Here is a 20,133-nt window from a genome sequence, read left to right on the forward strand (position 1 = left end):
CTGGAGGAACCCTGGTTGAGAAATGTTTGAATGTGTCTGTGAATGCAAGAATTTGAGGGGAATTAAGTATTAAAATTATTTTACTAGACAAGCATTTCATTTGGCTTTGATTTGATTGTCCCACTCACATAGTATATGGTGCATTCACACAGAATTCAAGTAGAATCAGGCCTTGTGTCTTCAGGGATTTGTCTTGCAGCATGATGCAGGCTGGCCCCATATGCCGTGGCACATTGCTGTAAGACTTGTCCCCAGGAAGCAGGGCCTGATTCATCCAAAATTCCACTGCGAAACTAAAAAAAAGAACTGGGCCCTTTTCAAGTAGAATTCTGGTAAAATCAGGGCTTGTAATCTGGGGATAATTAGCATCAAGATGTGACTCATTATCCCCCCCTCCTCTTTTGTGGGGGTCTCCAAGCAGGTAGCTTTATTTGAACTCTGTAGGCCCACTTTAATAAAGACCACCCAGCTATCCACTTCGCCTTAGGGTACCCCTGTACTCATTCCAAGTAAGGGTGGACAAAACTGTCATTGTTTACATGTATCCAGCTAATCCAGAAGGAGGTGAGCTGAGGACAGCTGCCCTTAGCTAATTCTATACTGGATTCCCTAAACACAACAGAGAGCAGCCAACACTGGAAGGGATCATTGTGGCATTTGCTGGACCTGCAAAGGTAAAAAATATTAAAAAAAAGAATAATAAAAATACTTTTTTTTAATGGTGGTGTGTTTATTTCTGGGGTTTATTTATCTTTTTCTGTGAACATGTAAGGGGTACTATGTTTGCATACTTAAGGGGTCCCCTAACAAAGAAGTCTTCCAGGTTCCAAAAAGGCTCCCCGCCTGAAGACTTTCTGTCAAAGTTTAATTTGTCAGCAGATTACCTGGCAAAATATTCCATTGCTAATATCCAGTCTGGGGAGCAAATGTGTTCACCTTGACTAGGGCCCCCAATGGACCAGTGGGCAAGACTGGAGGTACAGATGGACCATTAGGAAGAACTGGTGGGCTACTGGGGAAGACTAGAGGTACTGGTGGGCCAATTGGCAGGACTCAAGGTACTGTTGGCTCAGTGGCAAGATAGGAGGTACAGGTGGACTATTGGAAAGAACTGGTTCGCTACTAGGGAAGACTAGAGGTACTAGTGGGCCAGTTGGCAGGACTGAAGGTACTGTTGGGTCAGTAGCAAGACAGGAAGTACAGGTGGACCATTGGAAAGGGCTGGTGGGAAAGATGAGAGGTACTGGTGGGCCAGTGGCTAGGACTGAAGGTACATCTGGGTCATTGGGAAGGACTGCAGGTACTGTTGGGCCAGTAGGAAAGACTGGAGGTACTGTTGGGCCATGGGAAAGGACTGGAGGTTCTGTTGGGCCAGTGGGAAAGACTGGAGGTACTGTTGGACCAAGGGGAAGGACTGGAGGTTAAGTTGGACCACTGGGAAAGACTGGAAGTACTGACAGGCCTTTGGGAAGGATGTGGGGTCATAGCAGACCATTGTTGGGGGATTAGAAGGTTTGCTAGGCTAAGGGGGAAGATTAGGGGTATCAGTAGGCCATATTGAGAGTACTAGTAGTGTGACTTGGGGATATAATTCCAGGTCTTGGTGGGTAAGGGCTGGGAATGCCTGCAGCCCTGTAGGGGTTAGCTGGGGTTTATGGTGCGGCTGTAGTCCGCAGCATGATAGCATGGGGTAGAACATGTCCCTATATAAAGCCAATGATCCTGGCATGATTATAGAAGAAAATATGCTGCAGGTACCGAAAGGTTTATAGAAGATATGTAACATCTCCCATTAAATACACAGTAACAGGTTCTCTTGATAGGACATGCATTGATACCACCAACATCACATCCATGCTGGGAAAGGCTTAATAATACATGTGTATTGTATATAAGTGAAGATGATGTGTATTTATATTAAATATATGATATATATAGGCCGAGGATTTGGTGCAGGTGAGATCTCCCAGACGCTTGGAACGCGCATGCTTTTTGTCATGTGACTCCCACCAGAACAAGGCTTACTTGATTTCTTGTTTTTTCTCCCCAGAGGAGGGGTCCAGGGCCCGAATCCGAGAGGACTATGACAGCGTGGAGCAAGATGGAGATGAGCCCGGCCCTCAGAGATGTAAGTTCAGGTGCCTGAAGCGGCCATCTTACCTGAAGGGAATTGTTCAGTGGGGACACTCGATCCCTTCCCAGATTAGTCATTCACATCTTTCTGTCACTCACGAACAGACTATTCTCACCACAAATCTTCAATCTGCATCCCCAATTTACTGGACATGACCACTTTAAAAATATATAATTACTCCCCATGTCCCCGTTTCCCAAAAAATGAAAGTAAATGTCAGCCATACCTCTTTTACCTGAGCTGAGGAAGGAGGACGGAGCTTAACTGTACTTGTACTTGTCTACAAAACACTCCCCCATTACCTGAGCACCAACTCTCTCCTTGTCCCCCTCCAGTCTGGTTTTAGAGCTGCCCAGGCCGAGGATTTGGTGCAGGTGAGATCTCCCAGACGCTTGGAACGCGCATGCTTTTTGTCATGTGACTCCCACCAGAACAAGGCTTACTTGATTCCTTGTTTTTTCTCCCCAGAGGAGGGGTCCAGGGCCCGAATCCGAGAGGACTATGACAGCGTGGAGCAGGATGGAGATGAGCCCGGCCCTCAGAGATGTAAGTTCATGTGCCTGAAGCGGCCATCTTACCTGAAGGGAATTGTTCAGTGGGGACACTCGATCCCTTCCCAGATTAGTCATTCACATCTTTCTGTCACTCTATCGAACAGACTATTTTCACCACAAATCTTCAATCTGCATCCCCAAATAACTGGATATGACCACTTTAATAATAAATAATTACCCCCCATTTCCCAAAAAATGAAAGTAAATGTCAGCCATACCTCTCTTACCTGAGCTGAGGAAGGAGGACGGAGCTTAACTGTATTGGGTTGGCTCAGCTCATTTGTGGGCGGGTTTTAATCTTAATTTTCCAACCTAAAACCCCCATATAATAATGCCCCTGGGGCATAGTCTGCACAAGGGCCATCTCTCTAATGACTGATGTTTTCCCACCAGCTGTTGAAGGATGGATCCTGTTCGTCACCGGAGTCCATGAGGAGGCGACAGAAGAGGACATCCACGATAAGTTTGCAGAATTTGGAGAAATCAAAAACCTTCACTTGAATCTGGACCGGAGGACGGGCTACCTAAAGGTCAGGAATGCCCTCTGTCTGCCATCCTGTAAAAATATATGTAATAGCAAAATTTTGGATCACCTAAGGTCATAATTATCATTAAACTCACAGGGTTTCTCTTTCTCTCTGGCAGGGTTATGCTTTGGTGGAATACGAAACATACAAAGAGGCTCTGGCAGCTATGGAAGGGTTAAATGGTCAGGACCTCATGGGGCAGCCGGTCAGTGTGGACTGGGGTTTTGTTCGGGGACCACCAAAGGGGAAGAGACGGTAAGAATGATCTCTATATGGACTTCATTGTGTACAGCAAAGTAATATTGTGATGTGGAACTGCCCCCAGTGCCCAGCTAGGGTTGTAGCCATGAGCTATGCAGCCGGTCCTAGGAGACCAGCGGGCCTCACCATGGCTGTGACTAAGGACTCTACAGCCATCCCCAGAAGGGCAGGGGCCACACTTTGCATATGCAGATATCTCTTTGGGGGGTTGGGGTGCAGAGGTAGCTGTGAAAATGGACTGCAGCTGTCCATAGGAAGGCAGGGGACACCACTATGGCTGTGACAGCAGACTGTGCATCTTTCTCTGGGGAAGCAGGGTTTGCCACTACGGTTGAGACTAGGCATTGTTCAGCTGTCCCCAGTAAGGCAGGGGCCCAAACTGGCCCCATGTAACTATTGACTGTTCCTGGAAATGTCAGGGGGACCCTACTATAGCCATGGCTATGGACAGTGCAGCTGACCCCGACATGGAACCCAACACGTCACACTGTGCAGTCACACCCCAGGAGGGCAGAGGGCCACTCAAGTTTATCAACCAACACTATAGGAGGAACAGGTGATCTATTGGTATCTGTAATTAGACAGCTTGCTTGGCAGGACCACAATATGGGTGTTAGTGACTGTGCAGATCTCCCCATGAACACAGAGGGACCTCTACTGTGGCTGTGAACACAGACTGACCCCAGGAAAATGAGGGTGTAAGCTCTATCTGTAAGCTAACAATTTCAGCTGTCCCTCAGGGGCAGGGAACTTTACTATGACTATTGACACATATGATATTGACTGCAGCCAGCATGGGAGGACACCTGCCCCTCTGAGGAGCCCAGAGTCCAATACCAAGCTATGTCCCACATTGTAGTTTACAAGGGGTCAATGACCACCCCTCTTCCATATGAATAGCCAATGCCTAGGCCTGAACACGGTCATATTGGGTGAGGGGAAGGTCATTGTCCCTCTGTAAACTAAAATTTGGAATTGGACTAGAGGCTCATGGGCTGATTGGAACAGCAGATATCCCTGGACGAGCCAATTAACAAACCTGTCACTTTCCCCTTATGAGTGTTCAAGGAACAAATTCTGGTGATGCCTCAATAGACTTTACTAGGCCTTACACGAATTTGTTTGATCCGAGATTCATTATTTTATTTTTTTCACTTTTCCAGAAGTGGACGAAGGAGGAGTAGAAGTCCGGACAGAAGACGGCGTTAAAGATTCCCCATCACGTCACCACTCGGCACCAATATTTTCTTTTAACCCTTTGTTTGTTATTTTTGTATTAGTGATTAAATTTGGGTTGCTGTGGGGTGCCCAGTGCACCTTGGTTCCTATTGGCTGCAACATTGTTAACCACCAAAAACTGAATCTCTGTGTATTCATGGACTTTATAACGGTCCAAATAGGGTGCGATCCCACAGCTTGAGGTGTGATACCAGTTGTGGGGTTGATAGGGGATCTCTGCGAGAGGGAGGAGATTTTGTAAAACTGCAAACAGTCTATTCTGAATAAAAACGTTTTATGTTACCTGTTGGTGTGGATTACTGGTGGACAACATGGCGGTGCACTGTCATCATGATGAAAGGCAGATCCATGGGGGGGGGGGGGTTACACTCTGTGATCCTGGGGCTTCACAGATTTTTAGGGGAGGCACACTGCAAGTCTTGTGTTACACTGGGCTTTTCTGTAGAGGGAGGGTATATAATATTGCATTCTTTTTACCTTCTTGTACCTTTAATGTGGCCCCTTCCCTAAAAGCTGCATAAAGAAATAGACAATGCCTGAAGTGAAAAGTCCATTTAATTGTAAGAGCAAATACATTTACTCCATACAATGCAGATAAAATTTCATCTAGAAATTCAACTGTCACTTCCAAATTCTACCACAAGGTGACACCATTGTCCAGCTTTATTAGAATCTTGACCATACAGAATATGACTGCCCATCAATAGATGGCAGCAATCAGATACTAAAAATTGGTTTCACTGCAGAGTCATGGTGTATGAATATAATAGAGAACCAGTATGCATGAGATATTTATTTCTCAAACCACTGCTCTTTCCCACATAATTCTTGCGTGGGTGCCGGATGCGGCTCCGCACGGGGAGGGAGTGGGTGCCGGATGCGGCTGTGTAAACTTGCCATTGGAATGGTAGAATTCTGTTATTCTCCCTGTACGGGGTAGATGAGAGGATGAATTAGTTGCTCCTCTTACAGAAACCACCACTCAGGTCTCTGCGGTTGAAGGGGGGGGGGGCATCACTGACGCTCAAGGTCGTTGCTGCCGGGGTAATTTTCTAGCGCTGGGAAATGTCACCGATTGTATTACCACATTTAGCTTCCCGAGACGGCGATTGGATTACAGAGAAAAAAAGTGATTACTCTGCAGCCCGACAATAAACCTTTCTATAAAAAGAGACAATTTCTCTTCTGAAAAAATAAAGCTGTCTGGTGTTCTATATAACGAACTCAGGAAATTGTTCTGGAAAACCTACAAAATAATTACATGCAGCCAAATATCAATTATCCCCCCCCAATGTACCTGGAGTTGCTGGAACACACAAAAATGAGCATTTTAAATAAGGGAAGCAGGTCAATGATCTAATAAAAGCAGAATTTAATGGAATCCAGCTACAAATACAACAGATTTGTAGAAGGTCAATGGGGGGATTGCCTATGACCATAATAGGGTGCTGTACTCTCAGTGCCACCATCTATTCAGGGTCCCATTATCACACCTTCACCTGGGTAATTCTTCATTGGTTTCACCAGAATTCGATTCATTCTGACAATTCATGGCGACATTTCTGACCAATTATCTTTTGCCCTTGCATCGTGTTTAAGGGAAAAGCCGGCCAACAATATGACTTTTCATCGGTTGTCTTCATCCATCTGGAAAGACTTTCTATCCGTTTGCATAAAAATTATTTTGTTGGTAAATCCATTTGTTTCATAAATGTTTCACTTTAAATATGCAGTTTTATCAAAGAAAAAAGGCAAAATGTGGTGGTTTGATTGGCTGAGTGTAGCAATACGGAAAGCAATTATTTTCAGGCTGAAAATCCGTTCTGCGTTTTTGCCGGGAGTCCTGGTAGTGTGCGTCTTATGATCAGCTGGGTCTAATACCCAGAAAATGATGGAGGCATACATGACACGGCTATCACCTGTTGGGTACACCTGCAGTGGCAGAAGCAGAGGGAACTCCAGTTTACACAGCAAAAAGGTAAAATATCTTTGGCAAGCTTTAGGGCAAAAAATTACTTTTCCCAAACAAGACATTTAGGGCTTATAAATGATTCCCCAGTCAATTCCTCTGAAATTCGCTAACTTATGGTCTTATCTCTCTATAGGTCGCCTGTCAGTTACTAATAAAACAATGACTCCTGCTGCCACCTAGTGGCCATTCATCAAATGTGCACATTTGTCACAATAGTAAATAAATGAATATTATGAGCGAATTGACAGGGGAGTAATTTGTAATTAAAGCCCTTTTGGGTTCAATAACATAAGTCTGACTTTTTCATTTAATTTTTGCTGCCTAAAGGAGAGAGGAGGTTGGCCTGTAATTGCAGCTCCTTCACATAAAACTCTCCATGACTTTGAGCTTACAATGTTCACATTTCCCTGAATGGAGGCCCACTCCAGTCACCTCCAGATCGAATTTACACGAGCCTCCTGAAGCTCCGGCTGACCTCTTTAAGGGCACGGCGGCTGTGGAGATGCGAAAGGAACCAGTGCCCAGTGAAGTTGCATCGGCGTCCATTCCCTGAGTGGCACACCGGCAGACGCGTCGTATTTCACGGCGAAAGTGGATGGTGAAAAGTCCATAGATGATGGGGTCGAGGCACGTGTTAAAAAGGCCGAAAAGGAAGAGGATGTGGCTGAGGGATGGGGGAACCCTTCGACTGGTCAGCATCTCTGGGGAGAACCAGTACCAGATCCCCAGGAGGTAGTACGGTGTCCAGCACACGATGAACGTCAAGACGATGACCAGAGACATCTTTAAAGTCCTCATCCGAGCCCGGGGGATGTTATTGTATGAGCGTCGGAGGTTGACTTCTTTGGAGGAAACTGGAGAAAAGAAGAAGTAAACTCAACCAAAAAACGGGAAACCAATGGTTGGGTTTGGCTAAATGGTTATTTATAAAGAAGTCATACAGATGGAAGATGAGTCACCAATGTCCTAATTACTGTTGGATATTAATGATCACATGACATCTTCACATTACGTTCTTCTATTACGGTCAATTAGTGGCAATATATTAATATTCAAGCTATTGGTGATCACATGACAGAAGCTTTATAAACTATTGGCCAACAATGACCTGACAACCCCAAATTACTCATTAGTACTGGTTATCATTGATCACATGACATCCCCAAGCCACCAATTATCACTGGTTGAGGGATCATGTGGTCTCAGGATATTGTGGTAAAACCAGGTATAACAGCCAGGGCTGCCCACCTCCCCTCACCTTCAGCCTTCTTCATCTTTTGGGAGATCTCCACCAGGATTCGAGGGTAGCAGAAGACCATGATGAGGAGCGGGAGGAGGAAGAGGCAGCAGAAGGTGAACATGTTGTAGAGGGTCTCCAGCCAACGGGGCCTGAAGCTGCCCACTGTGGCACACTGGACAAAGTAAACGGGCTGTGAGCGGCTCACCGTGTGAAACACGAACAGCTGAGGGAGAAAAGGAACGTTACAGAAAATATGGGAAGGGTTATCTGGCAAAGGTTTTGTAAAATAACGAACACCCCCTTACCCCGGCTGCACCACTGTCTTGACCCAAGAGCAGCACCTACAGTATTCTGCCCAGAATTTGTTTTTTAAGCCGGGTGGGAAAAAGCTGTAGGAGGGTGATGGCCCTGAATTGTGAACCCACTTTTCAGTAACCACCCAAAAACAGCCGGGTGATTATTGAAAATTGCTGGGCGGTGCACCCGGCTAGAAGAGGCCGGGGAGAACACTGGCCGGCTCTGTTGAGCCCTGGGGAGTAAGGATAATCCTTCAGAGGGCTCAGGTTATGGATGAATGGTGAAGGGTCTATTAAAGTGAACCCGTTATATTGCCCTGTAAGCACAAAATCACTGCAAGTTCAGAGTGAAGGACCTGAAAATAATTTCAATGGTTCTCTAATGGAGACTATGAAGTTCTCAATCTGGCATTGGAGGAAAAAAAACAACCTACCTGTGGAACAGCAAGGACTAGGCTTAGTATCCAGGCTATACACAGCATGAACTTGTTCTTCTTCTTGGCATCTCCTATTCCCAATGGGTTCAAGATGGCAGCATGCCGGTCAAGGCTGATCACCACAGTAACAAAGGCTGAGGAGTACATGGCCACCAACTTTAAGAACATAAGAATCCTGCAGGCCACATCGCCAGCGTACCACTGGATGGTAACGTTCCACTCGGCATCTAGCGGCATCACCACAAAGGTGATCAACAGATCGGCCGCCACCAGGTTGATGATGAGAATGCGGATGTGGGATTTCTTCCGGTACTTATGGGTGATGATCCAGAGAGTGGCCACGTTAAAACAGGCGGAGGAAATGAAGAGCACGCAGGTGATGGCCACCCGGACCTTGGCAGCGGTGGAGAAGGTGGGGAGTACAAAGTGGTCATCATTAAGGAAAGTTATATTGGGTCCATGAGGTTTCTCAAAGCCGTTGGTGTGGACACAGCTGAAATTGAAGCCTTTTAACAAGCAGAGACCCAAAGTGGTGGCCTCGTCATCTCGTGCGGTTTGGCCACTGACGTTCATCTTGGGTTCCTCAGTAAACGCTCATCAAGTATGTCCCAGCTGGCTGAAGATTTGACCATTATGAATGCCGGATCCAAGTCCTGAGGACATGTAGTGGTATAGGACTCTACCAAGAGTCATAGAAACAACTTGGTAAAGGAGGAATATTACAGTCCATGCCAACGATTCCCTTCCACCACAAGGTCATTGCGTGGAATGGTTCACCTTCTATAGAGGAGAATATCCGACAAATGTCACCTCCATAAGGGAGAACCAGCTGATCTCCTCCCGAAAGTCAGCCAATCCTTCAGCCATCACTGAACGTCTTCTGGAGGACAGCCGGAGGAAATCCACAACATGTTCAGGACAATTTCACTGTCTGCACCTTCCTGATCGGATCAATACCACGAGCTTCCAGCAAAGACATCTGCAAAGATCCACACACAAGGGTTAGTATATACCCATAAAACATGAGCTGCCAACTCCGCGGGAGGGAAAGGGCAGGGTGCAATGTTCTGCAGATCTCCAGAGGGGTCAGTGGTGGAATAATCTGCAGAATATACAATATGTATCTGTCAGGGGGGGGGATGGGAGGGTGCAATGTTCTGCAGAATATACAATATGTATCTGTCAGGGGGGATGGGAGGGTGCAATGTTCTGCAGAATATACAATATGTATCTGTCAGTCGGGTGCAATGCTCTGCAGACGTATGATGTAGTAATGCAGTGTGTGGGGGAGGTGGTATGTATATAATTTATATATGATTGATCTCTGTGTGTGGGGATAATATGGAATCATTTATTTCTCTGATAGAATATAGCATGATACAGCGCATAGGGAGGGGACAGGAGCTCCTCTGCCCATTCAGCTCGGGGTGGAATCTGAGCTCCAGGAATACAGCTCTGCAGACATGGAACTTTTCCCAGCAATGCAGCTCAGTTAGTAAGAGAAATGAGCGCAGAGGAGCCCCACACAGCGCCACCTGCTGGCTAGTGCGGGTCTGTGCGCCCTGCCTGTAATAGGGAGATGACATGTAACTCCGGCACCAATTCTAATCAGGAGAACTTACCGCTGCCATGGCGGGGTCCTTGGAGGTGCAGAGCTGTGTGTGAGCGGCACTGAGGCGGGGAGCTCGGTGTGTTACTGCAGAGGAGCGGATGGGACGTGTGGGAGGTGAGCGCAGCCTATCGGTGTATAAGGAACGTTATCATCAGGACACCCCCTCCCCCCATAGAGGTCACTGCGGATACCAAATCATCTGCAGAGCATCGCACCCCAATACCAACTCATCTGCAGAACATCGCACCCCCACTCCATACCAAATCATCTGCAGAGCATCGCACCCCCATACCAAATCATCTGCAGAGCATCACACCCCCTATACCAAATCATCTGCAGAGCATTGCACCCCCCATACCAAATCATCGTGCGGTGCATTGTGGTGCCATGGCTAATAGTATACAGGGCAGTCCCTGAAAATTCCTCCCTATTATTACCCCATCATGACCCCCAGGACCTTATAATTACTCTTCAATAATACCCTATCCATTGCAATTACCTAACCTCTGACCCCATATTAATTACCCCTCAGGACTCCCATGTCTGTTGTAACTAGTATACGTCATCTACTCCCTACACTGACCTTTTGTAGCCCCCTGGCCCTCATAAATACCCCTCATGGTCCTCTGTCTCCTATAAATACCCCCATTGTCCTTTGTCCCCTATAAATACCCCTTATGATCCTCCTTCCATTTTAAATACCCCTATGTATGGTCCTTTGTCTGTTATAAATACCCCCCATTGTCCTCCATCCCTTATAAATACCCCTTATTAACCTCTGTTCATTCTAAATACACCCATTGTCCTCTGTCCCTTTTAAATACCCCTCACGATCTTCTGTCCATTCTAAATACCCCCATTGTCCTCTATCCCTTATAATTACCCCTTGTGGACCTCTGTCTCTTATAAATACCCCCCATTGTCCTCCCTCCCTTATAAATACCCCTCATTAAACTCCATCCCTTAAAAATACTCCTCATTGTCCTCTGTCTGTTATGAATACCCCTCATGGTCTTTTGTCTCTTATAAATACTCCTTTTTGTCCTCTGTCTCTTATAAATACCCCTTATGGTCCTCTATCCCTTATAAATACCCCCCATTGTCCTCCGTCCCTTTTAAATACCACTCTAGATCTTCCGTCTCTTATAAATACCCCTCATGATACTCCGTCCATTCTAAATACCCCCATAGTCCTCTGTCCCTTATAAATACCCCTCATGGTCTTTTCTCTCTTATAAATACTCCTCATTGTCCTCTGTCTCTTATAAATACCCCTCATGGTCATCTGTCTCTTATAAATACTCCTCATTGTCCTCTGTTCCTTATAAATACCCCCTTTGTCCTCTGTGTGTTATAAATACCCCCTTTGTCCTCTGTCTCTTATAAATACCCTCATTGTCCTCTTATAAATAACCAACAAAACAAGAAACAGAAGCGGGACATTGTTACACTGCAGGCTGTGTTCTGTGAAGGGACGTCAGCCATGAAGTGTCTGAAATCTGGGCTGAGGAACATGAAGTGAGCATACCAGTGAATGTACCTCGGGGGTGGGGGCAGGACATAGGGGAGGGGGTAGAATTGTACAGCAGATGCTCGGCATGACTTATTCTTCATTGTGGGCTGTCTGGGAAGAATGGGGGCATCTCCAATGTACCTCCTGAGACTCCAAGGATCTCTATTGTACCTTCTAAGACCTCTAGTATCTCTAGTGTACCTCCTGAGACCCCGAATATCTCCAGTGACTTTGTGACCCCCAAGCATCTCACCTCAACCTTCTGAGACCCCATATACCCCAAGTAGCCTCCTGAGACCCCAATCATCTCCTGAGATGATCTCCAGTGACCTTCTGAAACCCCAATTATCTCTAGTGTATCTCTTGAGACATAGAGACATTTTCATTGACTATCTGTGTCCCCGAGTATCTCCAGTGTACCCCTGGGACCCCCCCAAATGTCTCCAGCGACCTCTAGTTACCCCAAGCATCTCTACTACACCTCCTGGGACCAAGATGATCTCCAGTGGCCTTCTGAAGCCCCAAGCATCTCTAGTGTATCTCCTGAAACAAAGAGTTTTTATTGACCATCTGTGACCCTAAGCATCTGGAGTGTACCACTTGATGCCCCAAATATCTCCAGTGACCACCTGTGACCCCAAGCATCTCCAGTGTGCCTCATGAGACCCAGAGGATTTCCACTGACCACCTGAGACCCCAAATATCTTTTGTGTACCTTCTAAGTCCCAAGTATCTCTAGCGACTTCCTGTTACACCAAGCATTTCTACTGTACCTCTGTGTGTCTCCTGTGACCCCAAGTATCTCCAGTGACCTCCTGTGACCCCAAGTATCTCCAGTGACCTCCTGTGACCCCAAGTATCTCCAGTGACCTCCTGTGACCCCAAGCATTTCCATTGTACCTTCATTTTTGTACCTTGGGCATCTCTAGTTACCTAGTGATTCCAAGTTTCTCCAGTGAGCACCCCTAACCCAGAGCATCTCCACTGTACCTCCCAAGAACACCTAAAAGGTGAAGAAGAGGAAGTGGGCACCTCTGGCCAAGTTATTCTAGTATCACATGGTCACTCAGAGCCAATCAAATTTGATGTCATGACCATGTCACCTGGTCACTCATTGGCAATAATAATGATGTCACCTAATCGCTCCAGAGCCAGTGATAGTGTGAAGATGTCATGTGACCACGGTAGCCAATAGTATAGCTGGAAGTTCAAGGTAATCAGCTCAAAGAATTTCTGTCTGCATCGGAGTGCCCTCTGCTTCTGATAATAAATGAAATAATTTCTGGTGAAAGCAATGAGGAATTACCAGGGTGAAGTTGTGATCATTGGGCCCTGAATAAATGGAGATGATGGCACTGGGAGATGGAGTACAGCGCCCTCTTGAGGCCAACCTTGTCCTACTACAAGGATGTCGGGTTTGTATTTCTATACCATTAAATTTTACTTTTAATAATTAATTGACCGCACTATTGTACTATAAAGATGGTCTCCATTTGTAACATTTGAAAATGTTTTTTACAAATGTCTAAATATATATAGTGATGCATAGCTGGTATGTGGTACTGTGTTCACTTTACAGAGCCATATCCAGTGTAATTGTTACTTATCAGAGCCAGGTACCCACATAAGAAGAATGGTGGGGAGAGGAGTGGCTTAGAAAAGGAAAATCACATGCATACTGGTTCTCTTTATTATATTCATACACCATGACTCTACACTGAAACCTGAATATTGATTTTAGTATCTGATTGCTGGCATCTATTGATCAGCTGTCATATTCTGTATGTTCAGAGCTGAGGATTCTAATAATGAAGCTGGACAATGGTGCCGCCTTGTGGTGAAATCTGGAAGTGACAGTTGAATTGGATTTCTAAACTTTTTTGCCTTCATTGTTTCTTTGCTCTCAGAATTAAATGGACTTTGCACTTCAGATACTGTGTGCTTCTTTAATGTGACTCCTTACTGAAATGCTTCATAATAGTGAAAAAAGGTAAAAAAATAGGATTATATACCCACCTTTCACCAACGTCTGTGGTGCAGTGGGGTGACATCGTCCTCCTGTCCACAAGATCCTTGGGAAGGATGATCAGTGTGTATGACAATAAAGGGTTAAAGAGCTTCTCTAGGATAAAAATGACTCCTTACTGTGGAGTGAGAGACATCTATAAGAGTGCATGGAAAAACCAAAAGTTAGGAACCCCGTAAGGTTTTCCTATTCCCATTCTGGTGACAACTGTAACATTTTGTAATACCTATCACTGGGACAAAAATTAGGGGGGGTGTAAACCTTACCCAATCCATTCCCAATTGCTAGGGACAACAACAGCACCTAGAGGAGCACCAGTGTAGGAGTAGAACAAGCCATGGAATGAAATGCAGTTGCAGTAAATTAACCAACCTATCCCCATGGAGGAAGAAGCAGCAAACAGAAGAAGGCAGAAACAGAAGCAGCGAAGAAGTAAAGTGCTGTGCATTGCACTCCAAGGACACAGGAGGACCCTCATAGCACAGACCCTGAGATGGAGAGTGCTACTAATGCTGTCACCAATATCCTGTACTCGTGTATTAGTCTGTGTGTTACTCATTTCTTTAGTCTCTGCTAATTCAATGCTCCCCCCACTGTGTGTCCTGTCCTGTCTTCTCTATGTCCTCCAATGTACCTTGTACAAATATCCCCGTCCTTACCTGTGTATCAGAATTCCGTTAACTTGTTCCTGGGGATCTCACCTTGTTGTCACTGATAGCTACTCAAAAAACAAAAATTACAAAAAAAGATTACAAAAAAGACAAGAAAAAGAAGAGGAACGGTGTGGTCAAGTTACTTAACAATTGTTGGCCTTGTTTAGATTTTCTAAAAAACAAAAAAAAATTTATTCTCAAATCTTTCTGGATCAAATTCTTCTCCATGATAGCGTGGAATGGGATATATATTGTTAGGGCATGAATTAAAAGATGTGAGTCCCTCAGTGATTAGCAGGACAGATTTACCGAGACGTCCAAATTCATGTTTTTATTTATGTATATGGTGGTTAGAAGAAATAGCACTCTGATCCAGAGGAAGGCGAAAACCTCAATTTATAGATTGTTTGCTTAATATTGGTGAAAATTCCTTCCTGACCTCCCAAAGGTGACCAGAGGCTCCCTGGATCAGGGTGTTTAGCTGCTGTAATGTGGAGGGATTAGTGAAGACATTTAGATTGACTTCTGAATTTGGGTCATTTCTTCCAATATGTCTTTTAATTGAATTGCAATTGTGTAGGTCACATTCTGTGATGTAAATGAGTTGAGTTCATGTTGTTTATTGAACTCCTGCAAGCAATCCATAGTATTTTGCACCTCATTCTGCGACTGTTGTTTTTTTTGTAGTTTATTATATATAATTAATAACAACAGGCTGACATTCACATTAAAGCTAAATCATTTCAATGCTTGGTGTGGGTCTATATTGGAGGTTTATAATATCCGAGATGTGAATCTAAATATTAACACATGATTAAAATATAACATTAAAAAGTTTTTTTTGTTTTTGGATGTTGCAAAGCTCAGGATATATTCAATACAGCAATATAACAATTCCAGCATGAGAAAAAAAACTTACACAGTTCTAGCTATAGCTAGGAAAACTACATCAAAAAATAATATTCTAATAAATTCTTATATTCTGAATGACAAATTTTGCCTTAATATTGCACTAAATTCTCAAACTGTACCAGAGACGAATAAACAAGGCAGGCGCAGCATGACGTCAGTGTAGTATAAAGTTGTAGGAGGCAACCGTTACCGAGCCGTACGCTTCAGTATTGTTTCCACCATTACAACAGTCACCCTGCTCCGCCAATACCGATTCTCATCCCATTGTTTTATTTTATTTGTTTATTTCTCAGATGCTCTTTTAGGTAAGTATGACCTTAGCTGTGTATTTTCTTTAACTGTTATATTTATTAGCATCAAATTGTTTGACTTTGATAATTATCATTTCTTGTTTGGATGTTTTCTTAGATGAAATAAACCCATAAGAAAAAGCAAACAATTATTTTGCATTTCTTTTGTAATACCGAAGATAATACAACTTATGGTAATAGTAACAACAGTACCACTTCATTTATTCGTCAGCTGATCAGAGTCCTCTTCAGGCACCATTAGGAAGATCATTATTTTACAAATATATTAATCTTTTTGGAAAAATTTATAATGGTCCATGGGAGTAAAAATTATGAATTAAGTGGTCCTTGAGGTCCGAAAGGTTGGCGACTGCTGCCTTAGACTCTGCTCTTCAGCTCATACCTCAGCTCATGAGGGTCCACTCACCCATACTTGTGGCAAATCCATGACATCCATGCAGACAGCAGCTGACTGCAGATGGAACCAAAGTGAATCTTGTAATTTTAATTTAAACTCAAAAACACTGACAAATATAATTTTTTATCAACTATAACATTTACCATTGTACTGAATGGGCCTGTTCATCATCTTTCAGGCGGCAGCTATTCTATGTGGTTTTCTGGGACGCTCAATGTAGCATCCAGGGGCAGTCTGCCACCTCCCAGACAACGTTCTTCACTTACAGGATAGGAGATCTTGTAATATTTTCCCTCAATTTTAGTGGGATATTTTTCCTTTTTTGGAATGTGTGCAACCCAAATCTGGTTCTTTTTTTTAGATCATATAGTTACCTAGATCTCTCCAAAAAATCTTTAAATTACAAAATGTATAACGTGCCACATCTCAATGGAATTCACATTTAAACATCTATCTAAGAAAAGTAAGAAAAGATATTCAAATACATAAAAAACTAAAAATAAAAAAATAAAAAATTCTGTATTCATAAATCCATAGCCATCCCACTGTCGACACCATGTACAACAGGATCCAGAGAGGAAAACAGATTATATATAATAATTTTACATAACAAATATTATACCACATAAATATAATTTAAACCAATCAACATTTACCAAGGTTGTTTGGGGCAGATATTCCATCTTTTTATAGTTGAGGACTCTCTTAACTTCTTAACTATTAAAGGCTTCAGATGCCAACAGTTCTTTATTGTCATTTTGTAGACTTTGTAATTCAATCTCAATGTTCTTAGGTTCCTCATTGTAATATTTCATCCAAATTTGCATATTGGTGGGAGCATTGTCCCAGCGTATTGTTCTTCTCATCCTTAAAGAGAAAGGAAACCCTAAAAGAAATGCACTTACCTTCAATCCCGCAGAGCAGTCCATCCGTATGGAAGTTTCTTCTGGCATCCATTCAGGCCGGTGCACTAGGTAATGCCATTTTCTCTCTGTTCTTCCAGGGTCTTCTTCCTACGTCACCCGAAGCAGGCGCAAGATGGAGTGACATAGATAGGAAGAAAACTTCATGATCCTACTGCGCATGCTTGAGATCAGCAATTTCTTTCTCTTTAGACGGAAGGGATCCAACTCACCGATCATTATTTAACGATTCACATTAACAAAAAGTAAGATAGCTGTGACACCATTCTTCACTTACAGGATAGGAGATCTTGTAATATTTTCCCTCAATTTTAGTGGGATATTTTTCCTTTTTTGCAATCTGTGCAACCCAAATCTGTTTCTTTATTTTAGATCATATAGTTACCTAGATCTCTCCAAAAAATTCATTAAATTACAAAGTTTATAACATATGGCACATCTCAATTGAATTCACATTGAAACGTGTATCTAAAGAAAAGTAGGGACTTTACAGATATCCAAATACATAAAAAAATGAAAATAATAAAAAACACTTTATCTTTATTCATAAATCCATAGCCATCCCCCTGTCGACACCATGTACAACAAGATCCAGAGAAGAAAACAGATTATGTATAATGCATTTACATAATAAATATTATAACAAGTAAATATAATTTAAACCCATAAACATTTACCAAGGTTTTTTGGGACGGATATACCATCTGTGTGTAGTTGAGGACTCGCCCTCATTTCCTGGAGCAAACGGTGTAGGAAGATCAATTTTCTCATTGTCAGACATTACCCCTTCACTTTCTGATAATAGTTGGAATAATCGTTTAAGGGATTAGTCTGATTTCTTGACTGCTCCACCCAGATTCAACCCAAGTCAAATGTTTTTTGTTCTCCGTCATTGTTAAAGTCAAGTCAAATGGCCTAGGCCAATCGGTGAGGGAACCGGGGACAAATGTTGGGTTTGGGAAAGAAAGTGATAGGGAGCCAGGTGCAAGTGGACGGTCTGGACAAGTGCAAATGAAGAGTCAGGCCTGTCTAACCACATCCTTCACTTGCCTCCGGCTCTTTTTAAGGCTAGACCAGACCGATCCCTTTCACCTTTCTACATTGCTGATTTGCCAGGTTCAAATGGAGGATCGGCTAAACCACAAGGGAGAAAGGTTCGGCATGTGTTGGGTTTGGGCTAAACAGCAAGGATGCCAAGTGCAAAGATGAGCCAGGCTAGCCAGGAAGGGAGCCAGTTACATGTAGGGGATATGGCTAGCATGGAAGTGAGCCAGGTGCAATTGGAGCCACTCTTCAATATGTAATAAATTGCTCACAGACAGGATGTGAAATGGCGTAATCCATGCAGCGTAATAATTCAGGCTTAGCTCACTTTAGTGGTTCACATAGGTGCAGTTACCGCCCCTCACGCCAGTGAACCGCTGTCTTGGAGGATATGATACATGTAGCATCTGCCCATCAGCCCAATAGAGATGGGGGGTGGCTGTGAGCACCATCTAATGTAAAATCTGCAGGTGCCAGGTGGCAGGCAAGGTGCCATCCGCTAGGTAGTGCAAAGAATCAATTCCTCCTCCACGGGTCTTAGCTTGTTACACCAGGACTCTGCTGTGGGCAACAAAGACTTAAATATCAGGAAAACATGGAAGTGTGTTCATCTCATCACCCACAGCTGGCAAGCAGACAAGATTCACCGACAGCTCCACCATTTACGCTACCCGAAGTGCTGGACAGCTCCCTGCCTGTTTTCACAGTCAAGCTTCCCTGATACCCTGTAATGTCAAGTCGGAACTCTTTGCTCTTACCCCTGACTTCCTATTAAAGCCCAGCCATGAGTTTCCTGTTTGCCAGATAATTGTGCTTCTGACAGTGTCTCGACTTTACCGCTACTACTGCTGCATTGCCTTCTCAGCTACTTGCCGGTGTATTGACTTTTGGCTGCGGAATTACTGGCTATTGCTGGCTCCTGGTAATCAGATTTCCTGGCTACCGACTTTGGCTTTCTTCCTGACTACTGTCCTGCCTGTTGTTACGGCAATCTCCTGCTGGTCCCAGACCAGTTATCCCTCCTCGGGGCTTCTGTTTTCAGCGGCGCTGGGAGAGCGAATACCAACACCATGCAAGTAGTTAAATCACTCTCAAAGCTTTCTTATGACATCGGAGTTTATATAGTCAAAGAGCGGGTGGAGAATACTTGGCAATTAGTAACAAACAGAAAATGTGGTCATAGTTTCGCTGAGTACGGAATGTTTCGGGATTAAGGGACTATTCTGGGCCTATGTGCTCAGATTCAATTTTGTCAGCTAAACTCAAAAACACTGACAAATAAATTTTTTTATCAACTATAACATTTACCATTGTACTGAATAAGTCTGTTCATCATCTTTCAGGCGGCAGCTATTCTATGTGGTTTTCTGGGACGCTCAATGTAGCATCCAGGGCAGTCTGCCACCTCCCAGACAACGTTCTTCACTTACAGGATAGGAGATCTTGTAATATTTTCCCTCAATTTTAGTGAAATATTTTTCCTTTTTTGCAATCTGTGCATCCCAAATCTGTTTCTTTATTTTAGATCATATAGTTACCTAGATCTCTTCAAAAAATTAATTAAATTACAAAATGTATAACATATGGCACATCTCAATTGAATTCACATTGTAACGTGTATCTAAAGAAAAGTAGGGACTTTACAGACATCCAAATACATAAAAAAGTGAAAATAATAATATAACACTTTATCTTTATTCATAAATCCATAGCCACCCCCCTGTCGACACCATGTACAACAGGACCCAGAGAAGAAAACAGATTATGTATAATGTATTTACATAACAAATATTATAACAAGTAAATGTAATTTAAACCCATAAACATTTACCAAGGTTTTTTGGGACAGATATACCATCTGTGTGTAGTTGAGGACTCTCCCTCATTTCCTGGGGCAGGCATGAGATCGGATGATGTAGATGGGAAGAAAACTTACTGCGCATGCGTGAGATTGCCAATTTCTTTCCCTTTTAGCGAAAGGGCTCCTAAATTGCATGCGCAGTGTGTGAGGTATGCCAGGAGGCTCAGCGCTCCTATTTGTTCTCAATGGCCAGTCTACCCTTTTATGTAAAGTGAAAACTC

The 20,133-nt window shown here is 43.7% G+C and overlaps 2 protein-coding genes across 2 annotated transcripts; one reads left to right on the top strand and one right to left on the bottom strand.

The window, feature by feature from the left end:
- Window positions 1-1,901: 1,901 nt before the first annotated feature.
- Window positions 1,902-4,997, top strand: RBM8A (RNA binding motif protein 8A). The gene is made up of 5 exons (XM_072428660.1): window positions 1,902-1,956; window positions 2,051-2,128; window positions 3,082-3,218; window positions 3,334-3,470; window positions 4,640-4,997. The coding sequence occupies exons 1-5, from the start codon at window positions 1,902-1,904 to the stop codon at window positions 4,683-4,685; spliced, it is 453 nt and encodes a 150-aa protein (XP_072284761.1). The 3' UTR covers window positions 4,686-4,997.
- A 1,073-nt stretch (window positions 4,998-6,070) lies between these two features.
- Window positions 6,071-10,369, bottom strand: LOC140341934 (gonadotropin-releasing hormone II receptor-like). Its single transcript, XM_072427886.1, has 4 exons — window positions 10,283-10,369; window positions 8,658-9,639; window positions 7,946-8,150; window positions 6,071-7,541 (listed from the first exon to the last, which is right to left on the bottom strand). The coding sequence occupies exons 2-4, from the start codon at window positions 9,231-9,233 to the stop codon at window positions 7,048-7,050; spliced, it is 1,275 nt and encodes a 424-aa protein (XP_072283987.1). The 5' UTR covers window positions 9,234-9,639; window positions 10,283-10,369; the 3' UTR covers window positions 6,071-7,047.
- Window positions 10,370-20,133: the final 9,764 nt, after the last annotated feature.

Source organism: Pyxicephalus adspersus, chromosome 12 (assembly GCF_032062135.1).
Source record: "Pyxicephalus adspersus chromosome 12, UCB_Pads_2.0, whole genome shotgun sequence".
NCBI classification, from domain to species: domain Eukaryota; kingdom Metazoa; phylum Chordata; class Amphibia; order Anura; family Pyxicephalidae; genus Pyxicephalus; species Pyxicephalus adspersus.